At 39.5% G+C, this 15,040-nt stretch overlaps 1 protein-coding gene across 3 annotated transcripts in view; it reads left to right on the forward strand.

The window, feature by feature from the left end:
* Nucleotides 1-15,040, forward strand: part of LOC149129212 (uncharacterized) — a 32,784-nt gene extending 17,744 nt beyond the window's left edge. For 2 of the 3 annotated variants that reach the window (XM_089346712.1, XM_089346710.1), the window contains 6 exons: nt 285-518; nt 2,050-2,171; nt 5,871-5,931; nt 9,194-9,348; nt 10,942-11,038; nt 13,533-13,646. In XM_089346712.1, the coding sequence (XP_089202838.1) occupies nt 285-518; nt 2,050-2,171; nt 5,871-5,931; nt 9,194-9,348; nt 10,942-11,038; nt 13,533-13,558 (695 nt within the window). In that variant the 3' untranslated portion in view covers nt 13,559-13,646. Of the gene's footprint in view, nt 1-284; nt 519-2,049; nt 2,172-5,870; nt 5,932-9,193; nt 9,349-10,941; nt 11,039-13,532 lie in introns of all 3 variants that reach the window. The other variant, XM_089346709.1, reaches the window with a different exon arrangement.

Consider the following 15,040-nt stretch of genomic DNA (forward strand, 5'->3'; position numbering starts at 1 on the left):
GTCGGTGCCAGTGCCGCCTGACTGGCTCCTGTGCCAGGGCACATAAAAAGCACCCACTACACTCTTGGAGTGGTTGGCGTTAAGAAGGGCATCCAGCTGTAGAAACTTTGCCAAATCAGATTAGAGCCTGGTGCAGCCTTCTGGCTTGCCAGTCCTCAGTCAAACCATCCAACCCATGCCAGCATGGAAAGCGAACGTTAAATGATGATGATGATGTATATGGCTGCTCCTAGATCTCTTTATATTCACTTATGTATCTGTATATAAGCCATTCTCTGTTTTAGGTTGGACTGCCAGTGATCATGCACTTATAAAAGGCTACAATTCTTGTGTTCAGTTGCTTGAAAATTATCAAAAATCACAGAAGTTACAATTTTCAGAAGACACAATTGATTTAGATGAGAGTCCTGCCACTAGTAGCAGGTTGAAACAGTCCAGCCGTGGATTAGCAAAAAGACGAGTCAGCATGAGTCCTGGCCACCAACCTGTTCCCGTCCCGAAACAGTCAGAAAACATGGGTGAGTAACATTTGATTTACAGCTTTTTTAATTGTGGGAGTGTGTGGCTTAGTGGTTAGGGTGTCGGACTGGTGATTGTAAGATTGTAGTTTCAGTCCCCGAACTGGGCAATGCATTGTGTTCTTGAGCAAATTACTTCATTTCACATTGCTCCAGTCTGCTCAGCTGGCGAAAATGAGTGACCTTGTAGCAGACCAACGTCCCATCCAGGTGGAGGAATATATATGCCATGGAACCCGGAAAACCAGCCCTTATGAGCCTGGCATGGTGTTAGGAGGAAATTTCATTACTTTTCCAGTTATCATCTTACTGGGTTTTAGAAAGAAGTTTCATTTGTAATTATACATCCCCCCCCTCTCACCAGTGCCTTTTACATGGCACCAGCAACAACAGGGTCACCAAATAGCTTGCAAGACAAAGACCCCTCAGCTGGGAGGAGAGAGTAATAATGATGGGGTAGGGTTGGCTTTGTGCCGGTTGAGAGATTAGTGGTATAGAGGGTCAGGGGTGGGTGTCCTGACAGACTCAGGTGTTTGAATTAATAGAGATATTAATTAATATTAATTAATAGAGATTTTACCTTGGAATAAGATAAAGATAGAAGTAGTTGTGTTTTACTGTTTGTTGTCCAGAAAATAAAACTTCAGCTCAGACAGACTGATTGACACAGGGGTACTATGTAAAAAGCACCTGTGCCGGTGCCACGGCACAATCTGTAAAGTGGTTGGCATTAAGAAGGGTATCCAGATGCGGAAACCATGCCAAAACAGACTTTAGAACCTGGTGTGGCTCTCCAGGCTTGCCATATGATATCAGGACAGTATTCAAGAGTAATACAACACTTTGAAAATATCTCCGAGTAAAACCACCAATAAAAGAGAATATGACCAAAGACTGTGTGTACTTCATCCCATGCAGCTGTGGTAAGTTATACAAAGGCGAAACATGCCACCTGCTCAAAATAAGGGTAGAGGAACATCACAAAGCTGTGGCACGAGGAGATATCGATAAATCGGGTATAGCTGATCATGTATGGAAAAATGGAGACCACCTCCCCCTGTGGGATGAAGTTAAAATAATAGACAGAGAACACCACTGGAAAGTACGAAAACTAAAAAGAAGCAGCACATATGCTAGGATACAACAACCTCCTAAGCAGACCGAGTGCAGATATGAACAGAATATAGGAAATGGTATTAAGGAAGGACAGGAAAATATTAGATTTATAAGCCCTAAAATTCACTCCATAATTGCTTACGGGCATATGGCATAGTGATTAAGAGCGCGGGCTACTAACCCCAAGATTCCGAGTTCAATTTCAAGCAGTGACCTGAATAATAATAATAACATCGAAAAATACATTAGGAATGAGAACCCAGGTTTGAAGTTTTCCCAAGACACCTGACGAAATGTGTTAACAACAAACAAGATGAGGACAAATATCTGTCAAATGTAAATGTAAATAATTCCTCATCTCTTAAATATAGAACTGTATTGAAGTGTTTAATTTTGGATCTTTTCATTTTCCCAGATGATTCTGCTGAGGAAACGGGAACTCTTTCAAGCCATTGCAGTCAAACAAAAGACACCGGTTCTGACTGTTGGGGAGACGATACGGATATCAGTCTTACAACTGACGACAAGAACAACAAAGTAAGTTCCACTTTGAAGGTTCTGTTTCGTGGAAACTGAGATGTTTCAAACTTGCACACCATTTCCTTTGTATTCCCAAGATGGCCCCTGAGTCAGCAAGAATTATCATCAAGAGATATCTTCCTGGGGCTATAAACAACAAAAGTTGGCTCCAGCATAGGCATCTAGCTGTAGGAAACCATGCCGAATCAGACTGGAGTCTGGTAGAGCCTTCCAGCATGCCAGCCCTGGTCAAACTGTCCAACCCATGCCAGCATGGACAATGGACATTAAATGATGATGATGTCTTTTTGCTTCACTAAAGTTTTTTGTCATGTGACATATGCAGCATACACACACCTGAGACCCACATCATTCCCCTTGAATGGGGAACCAATCTGTTGCAGGGTTGTTACTCATTTACACCTGAGTGGACTGGGGGTACATGAAATGAAGTGTTTTGTTTAAGAACACAATACACTGCCCAGTCCAGGAATTGGAACCGCAATCATACAATCTTGAATGCCACACCTTAGGTCAGTGGTTCTCAAACTTTTCAAAACGTTTTACGTGCCAGTCTCCTTACAGTTTTTATTCTATGATTTGTAGTCCCCTATAAAATGCAGGATAATCCTTTCTATTATGGGCACAAGGCCTGAAGTTTTTTGGGGTGGGGACTAGTCGATTACAACGACCCTAGAATTTCACTGGTGTTTAGTTTATCGGCCCCAAAAGGATGAAAGGCAAAGTCAACCTCGGCGGAGCTTGAATGCAGCGATGGGCAAAATACTGCCAAGCATTTCATTCAGCATGCCAACATAATGCAGGATAATCAACACGAAAAAAAATTACATACATTCGTGTACCATAATTTTCAGACTATTAAACGCACTGCCCATAGACCTGCAACCCCCAAAACCACATCTTAATCCAGGCAATACCTTATTAGGATACAATAAAAGCACATGAAATTATGGAGAATCAGTTGATAAATTAGTTAGAAAACAAATGAGAAATGAAAGATACCAATAGCACATACCTTTTACTCTGAGCGAGAGGCCCTTTGTTACCAGCAGAGGTAGGAGCTCTCTGAACTTTGCCCAGGCTATTCTTATTCTAGCAGCTACACTTTCAGAGCATCCACCCCTGCTACTGACTTGGTTGCCTAGGTAACGGAAGCTATCAACTACTTCTAGTTTTTCTCCCTGGAATGTGACAGAAACTGTTCTCTGCACATTTTCAGTGTTTATTGCTCCTGAGCATCTGCCACATACAAAAACTATCTTCCTAGTTAACCTTCCTTTGATATTGCTGCACCTCTTATGTGTCCATAGCTTACACTGGGTACATCTTATAGAGTTTCTACCTATGCCTTTTCTACAGATCGAGCAGGGCCATCTACCTGAAAGGATTTGTGGTTTGTCTGCTTTCCTATTTATTAAGACTTTGGTAGCATGCAAAAGATTGAAAGTCTTGAAATTTTAAAACCTGACTGTCTCAAGCTACCCTGTTTTTACGATACTCCAGTGTCCTTTTGTGGTCCCCCTAAAATCACTTCACAGTCCCATAGGGCAGTGCTACTCAAAGTGGTGGTCCGCAGACCAACGCTGATCTGCAAGCCATCAGCTGCCAGTACATGGTGACTTTCCAGAAAAGAAACAATAGTATAACTTCAGTAGTTTCGCTTTATACACTGTAGGAAGCAACTTATCAGCTCATGTAACTTTGTATTATTTACATTATTTACATTTGACAGATATTTGTCCTCATCTTGTTTGTTGTTAATACAACATTTCTGCTGATATACCCTCCAGCCTTCATCAGATGTCTTGGCATAGTGGTTAAGACTGCAGGCTACTAACCCCAAAATTCCAGGTTCAATTCCAGGCAGTGACCTGAATAATAATAATAATAATAATAACAATGAAAAATACCTTAGGAATGTGAACCCAGGTTCGAAATTTCCTCAAGACACCTGATGAAGGCTGAAAGGTATATCAGCCGAAATGTTGTGTTAACAACAAACAAGATGAGGACAAATATCCGTCAAATGTAAATAATGTAAATAATGTACATAATTCCTCATCTTTTAAATATAGAACTGTATTGTATTATTTACTCTCTTTTACTCTCTTTTACTTGTTTCAGTCATTTGACTGCGGCCATGCTGGAGCACCGCCTTTAGTTGAGCAAATCGACCCCGGGACTTATTCTTTGTAAGCCTAGTACTTATTCTATCGGTCTCTTTTGCCGAACCGCTAAGTGACGGGGACATAAACACACCAGCATCGGTTGTCAAGCAATGCTAAGGGGACAAACACAAACACACAAACATATGCACACACATGTATATACATATATACGACGGGCTTCATTCAGTTTCCGTCTACCAAATCCACTCACAAGGCTTTGGTCGGCCCGAGGCTATAGTTGAAGACACTTGCCCAAGGTGCTACGCAGTGGGACTGAACCCGGAACCATGTGGTTGGGAAGCAAGCTACTTACCACACAGCCACTCCTATACAAGATAAAAACAAATTGTCAACTTTGATAACATTCATTATATATTTATTGTTTCTGGTATAAATTAATATTACAAAGAAATCTTATCGGTCCCTGGCACATTGGGAAAAGAAGAAAAAGAAAAAACTGCCAGTATGCCACATCAGATAGTTTGAGAAGCACTGTGCTAGGGGACTGTGGACCACAGTTTGAGAATCACTGCTCCAGGTCATATGCAGCAACAGAGAAAACCAACCTGAATTTCATGGCCGACTGCCTTTCAAACTCGTTCATCTAGACAGTGTGTATTTATTTGTAGGAGACATGTTTTTAGCATACAATATTTCTGCATGTTTTTATCTGTGCAAATCTTTCTCTCTCTTGCAATTTTTTCCCTTTCTTTCAAATACTTATTTGACATTTGTATCTTTTAAGCCCTTTGTAATTATATTACTGTTTGTCTTCACGTTTGAACTTTTAAAACAAATTCTCTGTCTCGTTATAACCTTTCATCATCATCTGACATAAAATCACCTCCAATGTCCCTTCCTCTCTCCAAATTTTATTTTTTTGTCTTGCAAGGTACTTGGTGACCCTGTCAGTGCAGGTGCCACTTAAAAGCACCCAGTCCACACTGTAAAGTGGTTGGTGTTTGGAAGGGCATCCAGCTGTAAAAATCTTGCCAAAACTGACCTCACTTGTGCTTGTGCCACGTAAAAAGCACCCAGTCCGTTCTGTTGAGTGGTTGGCATTTGGAAGGGCATCCAGCTATAAAACTCCAGCCAAAACAGTCACAGAAGTCTGGTGCAGGCTTCTGCCTGGCTGGCTCCTGTTAAACCGTTCCACCCATGCCAGCATGGAAGACAGATGTTAAATAATGATGATCCTCTAACTCACTGCTTCTCATTTGGGGTTTGTTTGACCCTTGAGGGTCCACATAAGATTTTCTTGCTAAAATTTTTGTGCAATGTATTGTTTATACTTCTCCAATACACTAAAAGTCTTAATTTTCTTACGCAATTCCTACTAATATTTAATTCTAAAAATATATTGTAATTTTTTTTTTAAACATTGAATGGCTGTGGGGTTCCACTTAAGTAAAACAGGAACAGACAAAAAAAAATGGTCGGAAACCACATCTCTAACTTATTTGCTCTTTAATTTAATGGAAAGACTGAAAAGTATTGTTATTTAATCTGTGCCTTTCTTGTCTTTTAGGGGCAAATGCGTGTAAATCTGGCCAAGTTTGTTCCAAAATCATCAGACAGTGAAGATTTTGGTAAGTAGCATTGTATTCTCTGCTGAATTTCAGCCAAGAAAACCTGTTTTAACACTATTTCAGTTCATCTCGTTTGAGGGAAGAAAGCATAATAAAGATTCCAGGAAATCTTATTTTCTTTCACTTTCACAGAATAAGCCTGGAAATTGTCTTGAGAGTAAACTCTGAATATCTTCAATAAACTAGAAAACTTAATAATTGAGACTTTCTTATGAAATAAGCATTTTACAAGAGAGAAGGAAACAACAAGTCTATGACAAGAAAATCTTTCTTGGAATCCTTTCCATTTCTCATTCATGTTTCCAGACTAGAATGAGTCAACCCTTTGGCATCTTCATACTAATGCTAACCACTCCAAGAGTGTAATGGGTTCTTTTACGTGCCATGACTGATTTTGCTTGATTCGATGGCTCTTCTTCTCAAGCATGGCGTAATGCCAAGGGTCTCGGTCATTACCTCTGTGAGACCCAACACTCGAAAAGAGCTCAGCCACTTTGCCTCCATAGTTGTGTATATAGTGGAATTAGAGAAGAAATTCCACAACTGGAAACAAAGCTTAAAGTGAAGGGGCTTCAGGCAAATTTAAGAAAGACTTAAGGTCCTAGTAAAAAGTTGGGAAAAAAGGCGTGGGCCCTACTACCAGTAAAGAAGTAACCATGGTTGATATACAGAAAAGGAGCAGCTAGGAATTCCATAAGGTGTGGCCAGTATAAACTATGAGTGCATGTAGTGTCATGGGATCCCATGTAGGTTAAAAGAAAAGAGACTTTACATGTGGCAGATAGACAGGAAATAAGCTCCAAGAGCTCATGGGAAATAGATTTTCTTAAATACATTGACAGCTGCCTAAAAGGTGGTGAGGTGGCAGAATTGTTAGCACACCGGGCGAACCACTTAGCGGTATTTCGTCTGTCTTTACATTCTGAGTTCAAATTCCACCGAGGTTGACTTTACTTTTCATCCTTTCGGTGTTGATTAAATAAGTACCAGTTATGCACTGAGGTCAATGTAATTGACTTAATCCCTTTGTCCTTGTTTGCACCCTCTATGTTTAGCACCTTGTGGGCAATAAAGAAATAAAAGTAGTTGATAACCTCTGTCATGTGGGTGAATGTCTTAGCAGCAGAGGGGAATGTTCTGAAAGTGTAGTTGCTACATTAAGAACAGGCTGCAATAATTTCAAAGAGCTACTCCCTCTGTTAGTAACGAAAGTCTCTGTCTGTCTCCCTCTGAGCAAAAGACAAATTGTATGAAACTCAAATACAAACAACAATACTACATCGTAAGGGATGTGGGCCCTGAATGTAGAAGACATGTGACGTGTTGAAATAAAAGTAAGCAAGCTGCATTAGATGTGTAATGTCAGTGTGCATGAACGAGGGAGTACAAATGAGCTGAGAGAAAAATATAAGAAGAGATGTAACGTGTAAGAGAAAAGATTGTGTTGGTAGAGGTATGTGATGGCTGTGGCGGATATCAGTTGTATAAAGAAGTGCTGGGTACTCAAAGCAAGTGGAACTTGTGGAAGAGGGAGACCCCAAAAAGACATGGGATGAAGAGCCTTACAGATAAAGGAATGTGATGAATTGGTGACATAGCTACAAAAAAACCTGCCCACATCTTCAAGTATGGTAAAGGAACATTAAAATGGCGCCTGTGGCGGGGACTGGACACTCATTCTCTTATCTAGTCACTGTACCAAACCATTCATAGAACAGGGAACCATATTGGACTTGCTTATATCCAGTACTCCACCCCTACCACTGGCCTTATTAACCTACCTCTTGCCTACCATGGGGCCTATGCATTGCATAAGGGCCTACACTTCAACCATTTTTGTTATATTTAATAAAGTGAAGGTCAGCAACAAGTACAGTAATGAATTTAGTGTACAGGAGTACACCAAAGATCAGTTCTCATCTCCCGTTTGTCCATCATAATACTCAGGGCCATAATGGAGAAATTTAAGACTGGTTGCCCTTGGCAGCTCCTCTATGCTGATGACTTTGTTCCATTTGTGGTAGGAATGTGTGGAAGTGGTAGACCTGGGATGAAGTGGTGAAATGTGATCTGCAGTTGTTGAGCCTCATAGGGGAGATGACAAGGGACCAAAATTTGTGGTGGTTCGTTGTGCTTGAGGAGAAGACACATCAAGCTAAGTGAGGTCATGGCCTTCCACACATACATACATGTCCTTTTTGGCTATCCCCTTCTGCTCTCTCTCTCTCGCATCTGACCACTGTCAACACTCCCAACAATCTCTTCCCCTTCCACTCTCCCTCATGCGCCTCACCCACTGCAGGCCCTTCAACTCTCTTCTGTCTTTACATATCTTCCCCACCCCTCCAATTCTCTCCAATTTCCCCCATCACCATCACTTGCCACAGTCATGTCTTCCCCATCCCCAAACATATCCCCCTCAAACTCTCGTGACACATCCCCTCTGCACTACTTATATCCCCACCACTGTCCCCTGTGGGTAGACCCCCCCCCCCAGTACATCCCCACACCAGCTCTATTTCTCTGTCTCAATCTGACTGTCTCCCCAGCCCCCTTATCCTTCCTTGTCCTACTGGGGTGGCCAAGTAACCCCTCCATAGCAACATGACTATCTCTCTCCCTCTATCATATTCTGATGTCTCGTTTGGCACACAGCCCCTCCTCTTGGTTCCCTTACCTCTTTCAACCAAGAGGTCTTTTCCAACCCAGCTGGTGCTGGTGCCACATAAAAGGCACCTGTGCCAGTGACCCGTACAAAGCACCTGGCACACTATGTAGAGTAGTTGGCATTAGGAAGGGCATCTCAGCCATAGAAACCAAGCCAAAACAGACAGCTGGAGCCTGGTGCAGCTCTCCGGCTTACTAGCTCTGGCCATCATCATCGTCATTTAATGTCTGCTTTCCATGCTGGTATGGGTTGGACGGTTTGACTGGGGGCTGGCAAGTCAGAAGGCTGCACCAGGCTCCAATATTTTATTCTTTTTCTTTCTTTTGCTGGCCTCAGCTAGAGGCTGAGGCCATGCTGTAGCACCACCTTCAGTGTGATTGGTTTTCTTTCTGCTATTGTTTCTGACAGAGCTGCTTTTCTGAGTGTGCCCTTTTGCAATGTGGGTTCATGTGGCATCTCAGATAAAAATTCATTCAAAACATTCTTTGAAAGCATCAACAGCTATATCCTGCAGACCTCTGAGGTTGTTTGGCAGACCCCACTCCTGGGTTTTGCAGTTTATAGAATCTAAAGCTTTTCTCTTTTATTTTGCAGATAACCAGGAAAATCCATATTCAACCATTGATATCTCAAACAGAGGAAATACATTTGTTCCTGCAAAAACTTTCAATGACAATGAAGAATCCATTGAAACAAGAAATAATGTTCCTTCCAAGGAAAACAACCAAATAACAGATATTTTAAATACAGTAAGTCATTTTAGATATATATTTTATCAAATATTTTCTTTTTTCAGAAATGTTTATAGGCTTCTTATCAATAGGTTTGTTGATTTTAAAAACAAATCTTTTTCTTATTTGTGTAATATATTTAAACACTTATTTTGTAAATGTGAGGCCCAAAACACAGACTGTCTTGAGAAGGTTATGACTCCCTTCTGTCTCCTCTTTCACTTGAACTCTCTCCTCTTATACTCAGAAAGCTTCTCTGTTTGTAGAAATATTCTTACTCAGGTGCTGTCCACTAGTTGTCCGCTAGTGTCCACTGGTTTCTTAGGTTGTTTTAGTCTTCATTCATGTTCTGTGGAATTGGCCGATTCTCACTTGATTATTGACCGCAGTTCTAGTTTTCCCATATTAACATCACTTATTGAAAGGGTCTGTAGTATGACACATACTGCCCCCAAACTCGACCACTTCCTTCCATGTCCTAAACCCGTACAGTTGTCTCTCCTTCCGTCATCAGTTGATGTCTTTTGTAGCCAAGTCGACCCTCACCCCATTTACACCCTGACTTTCCATTCAGCTTATCATTACACACTCAGGCTTCATACATTCCACTCCAACCCCATCTCTTCACATCTCCCACATTCAACCCCCTCAATTTTCTACTACCAGCGATTGCAACATGTACTTTATAGGGACTTCTTTGGCACAGAGAAAGAACCCCTATATTGCTGCTTCTTCTATACACCACCCACACCCAGAAAATGTTTCATCTCCTAGGGAACAGGAACCCCCAAAACATACAAGACTTAACTTAGAAGTAGAAGCACAGCATCATCATCATCATTTAACATCTGTTTTCCTTGCTGGCATGGGTTGGATGGTTTGAGAGGATCCAACATACCACAGTATTGCATTGAGCGCCAGTGTCTGGAGGCCTTTCCTGGACTGCCATGTTAGCTTGGCGATAACTATTAATATCCAGTACCTCTGCCGTAGTCTCCTTTAGAGAGATTTAGAAATATTAATTTTTATATATGCACATATATATATATATATATATATATATATATATATGTGTGTGTGTGTGTGAAATTTTGAATTTAGTTCACAGACCCCCCCCCCCCCCCCAGTACTAGCTTTACAGACCACCTGGGGTCCACAACCACTGATCTATGCCATCACATGTCTTTAGTTCATGATAAGAAAAAATTGTCAAAGAGAAGCTAAATTGACTGTATGTTGTGTTTATCAGGATTTGAACCCGTTTTCTATGGGGAGGTAGTTTAGCACTTAACGATTACCCTTCTTCCTCTCTGTTATTACCTTAGACCAGAACTAGATTTCCTTTGACCGGCACCATCTCTGACAACAAAATGAAGACTAAAACAACCTAAGAAACCAGTGGACACTAGCGGACAGCACCTGAGTAAGAATATTTCTACAAACAGAGAAGCTTTCTGAGTATAAGAGGAGAGAGTTCAAGTGAAAGAGGTGTACATGGTCTGTGTTTTGGGCCTCACATTTACAAGCTACATTTAAAGTCTCTCATCAGTAACATAATTAGTTTGATAATTAATTATGCAAGGATTTTTGATAATAAAACTTTCTTTGCAGTCTTCTGAAAACTTGAACACTGCCAAAGAAGGAACTGCAGAACCAATTTATGCCACGGTCAATAAAACCAAAAAATTGACTCTTGAACAACAACGAGGTAACGCTTAGAGATGTTCTTGTTGTGTTTATTGACATTTTCTCTCCTTCTTCCGTATTACAGAAATGTTTTGTTTCCCGGTTTTGAAAATAATGAAGAATTTTGTAAAATAGTTTTGGCGTTATTAACATGGTGCTTTGAAAAATAAATTAGCATGAGATTCTGATGGAGTGTTTCAATTTAGATCACTTCAAAGCAGTAAATTTATGTCATAGAACCAAGGGGTGGGGTGGTGGGGTGTTAATCTTGAGGGTGGGGTGGTAGTGGTGTTGATATGAAAAGGGTCCAGGCTTCAGAGGAACATATTCTGAATAAATTTTGTAGTTTAAAGAAAATAATGGACAGAGGGATACTTCCCATCATCATCATCATCATCATCATCACCACTACCATTATCATCATCATTATTAACACTACCACCATCATCATCATCATCATCTTCCAGAATACTGATGGTTTGGGTTTCTTTTGGATGAAACACTTTCAGTTTTATTTTATTTATTTTCTTATGAAAGAAATATCCAATAACTTCATCAAACTCCAATATTAGAAATATATTTGATCATGGAATGTAATTAATGACTTCACTTATAACTATACTAATAATTGCACTAATGACTATATAAATGATTGCACTCTATCACTGTACTAACACATTAAATAATTGCTTTCACTTCTGATCTGTCTTTAGTAAAATTAATTAATTAAAAGATATTAACATTAAATAGCAGGGAAGGATGCATTGGATAATGTACTCCTAGGTACATTGTACCTGAATAAAGTCTGGTTACAGAGAGAAAATCTTTAATCATAGACTTTTGGGGTCAGAATTTCTTTGGTTTTATTTACTTTTAGAAATAGAAATTAATTACCAAAATACGTTAAAATTAATTGGATCAATTTAAAAAAAAAATATATCAAATTTAATTTTGGAGATTCTAATTAGCATAAGCCTCACAGAGGCAAAGTAGCTGAGTTCCTTTCAAGGGTTGGGCCTCACGGAGGCAATGACCAAGACCTTTGGCATTATACCGTGCTTGAGAAGAAGACCCATCAAGCCGAGCAAAATGGCAGTCGTGGCAGATACAGATGTCATGCAAATTGGTACCTGTGCTGGTAGCATGCAAATGCAGCCATTACACTCTTGGAGCTGTAGGAAACCATGCCAAATCAGACTCGAGTCTGGTACAGTCCTTCCAACATGCCACCTCTGGTCAAACCGTCTTACCCATGCCAGCATGGACAATGGATGTTAAATGATGGTGATGATGTGCTTAATCATTCAGCATCCAGATTATTCTGTCAAATTATTGTCATCATCATCATCATCATCATCATCATCATTTAACATCTGTTTTCCATACTGGCATGGGTTGGATGGTTTGACTGGGGACTGGCAAGCCAGGAAGCTGCACCAAACTCCAATCTGATCTGGAAAAGTTTCTACAGCTGGATGCCTTTCCTAACACCAGCCACTCTGAGAGTGTTGTGGGTGCTTTTTACGTGCCACTGGCACAGGAGCCAGTCAGGCAGCCTTGGCACCGACCATGTTTGGATGGTGCTTTTATGTGCCACTGGCACGGGAGCCAGTCGAAGGGCACTGGCATCGACCACATTTGGATGGTGCTACAAAAATACCCATGGCTAATTAGCAAAGAGCCTAGAATTTATCCAATTTGGCTCTGATCAGGTTTATTTTATATCATAAAATAAAAAACAAACAGAAAACAGTGCAAGCAACCTGCTTAGGAGAATGGTTCCTCTTAAAAAACAAAACACAGCCTTCGAATAGAACCAATTGCCTAGTTGTGTTGCAGACAACCCTTTTAGTGTTTGGACGTAATAATATATAAAGCCCTCAGTCCATGGTGATAAGATGAGTATCTGTCCACAAAAACCATTCCAATAAACATAACATACAACACAAAGATTAATAGTTTTCTTGTTGCTGAATATGTCAGATGATCAAGGTTTTTGGTGAGCAGAAAGAGGTGGTTGTGAGAGACTTGTCCAAGTTATGATGCCAACAATGGTAAAACAGGCATAAAATCCTGCTAGCAACGACAACAGGGATAAACCGGAATGGCTCTGTGATACTAATTCGATATTTTGTATAAATCTCCAAAAGGATTATCTGGTCAGATACTTATGTCTGAAATGTGTCGTTTAAAGCTGAATGCAGTGCGTAAAATTGTTTTGTTTGGTGGTGAAGAGGAGGAAGCCCCATGGAACATAACATTTTTATACATTATCTGGTCTGATTTAGAGTGATACTCTTCAATAATGCTGCCAAAGAGTTTGATTCTTAGAGAACTTATGTAAATGTGGTAGAATGATGTACAGGAACATTAAAGCATGAAGTATTTTCTAAAAGAACAGTTTGCTAAATATAATCGTTAAGGTAGACAAACGAAAAGTTAATCATTTGATATGATTTAGAATAGTTATATTATTTAAGATTGTGTACAAATAATGATTATTTATTTATTAACAGGAGATGAGAATGGAACTGGTAACTAATTTCTCTAATTCTTTATTTGTTATTTGCATAATATTTGTCAAAAGCTGCAGCTTTCTGAGTGAATTCTTCCACATTGTCTCCATATTGACATTTGGGGAGTAAAAACCAACTGAAATCAGCCAATAATCCTGTAAGAACATAGTTAAGAACTTGATTCAAGAATTAACGCTGAAACATAACTGGGAGATACATTGTTGTTTAGACATTAAGAATAGCTTCCATCTGATTCCTGAAAATTGTATTGCTTCAACTGACCACTTTGGTCTTCCTCAAAGACGATGAAGAATGCTTCTTTTCGACCGTTTCCTTCATGTTTCAGACACAAGATATTAGAATGGTAAGCCCAGAAAGTTGGCTGATTCGAGGATGTTGTCTGTCTTGGAAATGGAACACACCTACAATGTCCTGGTTGCTTATTTGAGTTACTTCTGTGTCCTTATCATTGGTCTTCATAATCTGGCAATATGACTAAGATATGCTGCAACCCCAACCCCTCATGTTCAGTGCTGTTTCCACAGCAAACATACAAAGTTCACTGGTTCAAACCATGATAAGAACTGAAAAAGACTGTTTGTTTCACTTTGTTGTTGAAACATTTATCAGGAACTGTGAATCTGAGATTTCTTCTTATTATTTTTGCCAGTCTCTGTATTCTTTTATATGTTTCAGCTCTAAGGCTTTGGCCATGCTGGGGCATTGCCAGTGAATGCAGGGGCACTACATCTGATCAGTTTGCTTAATGCTGTTTCCTTCAGGCTTCCTCTCAAGGTTCATTGAAGGCTTTTAGATAATTCTTTTTGAAGGATTTTTACAAAAACTACTTGAACAATGGAAATGTTTATCTTGGGATGGAAAATTTCTGAGTTTATTGAAATAAATTTACTCTTTAAATCTCAGTTTAGTTAAGATTGTCAGTTAAAGTACGAGAAGAGATTCTTCTTTTGATAATTTCTTCTCTTGATTACAATACAGAGAAGAGGAATTAACATCCGTTTTAATGTTAGAAAACAAACATTGAGAAGAAGAAGAAGAAGAAAACTTTGGTGTCTTCTTGTATGGAAAATATTAATTGAATACAAAAGCTAGGTTTATTTGTGTTATTATTGAAAAGTTTGTAGCTGAATGCATAATTTGTCTTAAGAATTAAAGATGGAATTTCTTTGTTTCAAATTAGAAGCAAACATTCACTCAGGAAGCTGCTTCTGTGACAATGCATGGTTTTCCATTCTTACTTTCATTTTTAACAATTTTATTTCTTTTTTAGTCCAGCTTCAACAAAATTCAGTTTTCTATTTTAGAAACAAATTATAACTTTTTCCTGTTTCAATCTTTATTCTTTATTAACACTTCATTGATGAACCTACTTAATTACTATCCTCCTCATTATTCTATTTTAAACAAATTCCTCTGCTTTTTTCCTCATTTAGATCAAATTTAAAATTTTACTTTTTAACGAATTTACTTTATTACTGACTCCTTTT

The sequence above is a fragment of the Octopus bimaculoides genome, unplaced genomic scaffold, assembly GCF_046866305.1.
Source record: "Octopus bimaculoides isolate indiv1 unplaced genomic scaffold, ASM4686630v1 contig108, whole genome shotgun sequence".
Lineage (NCBI taxonomy): Eukaryota > Metazoa > Mollusca > Cephalopoda > Octopoda > Octopodidae > Octopus > Octopus bimaculoides.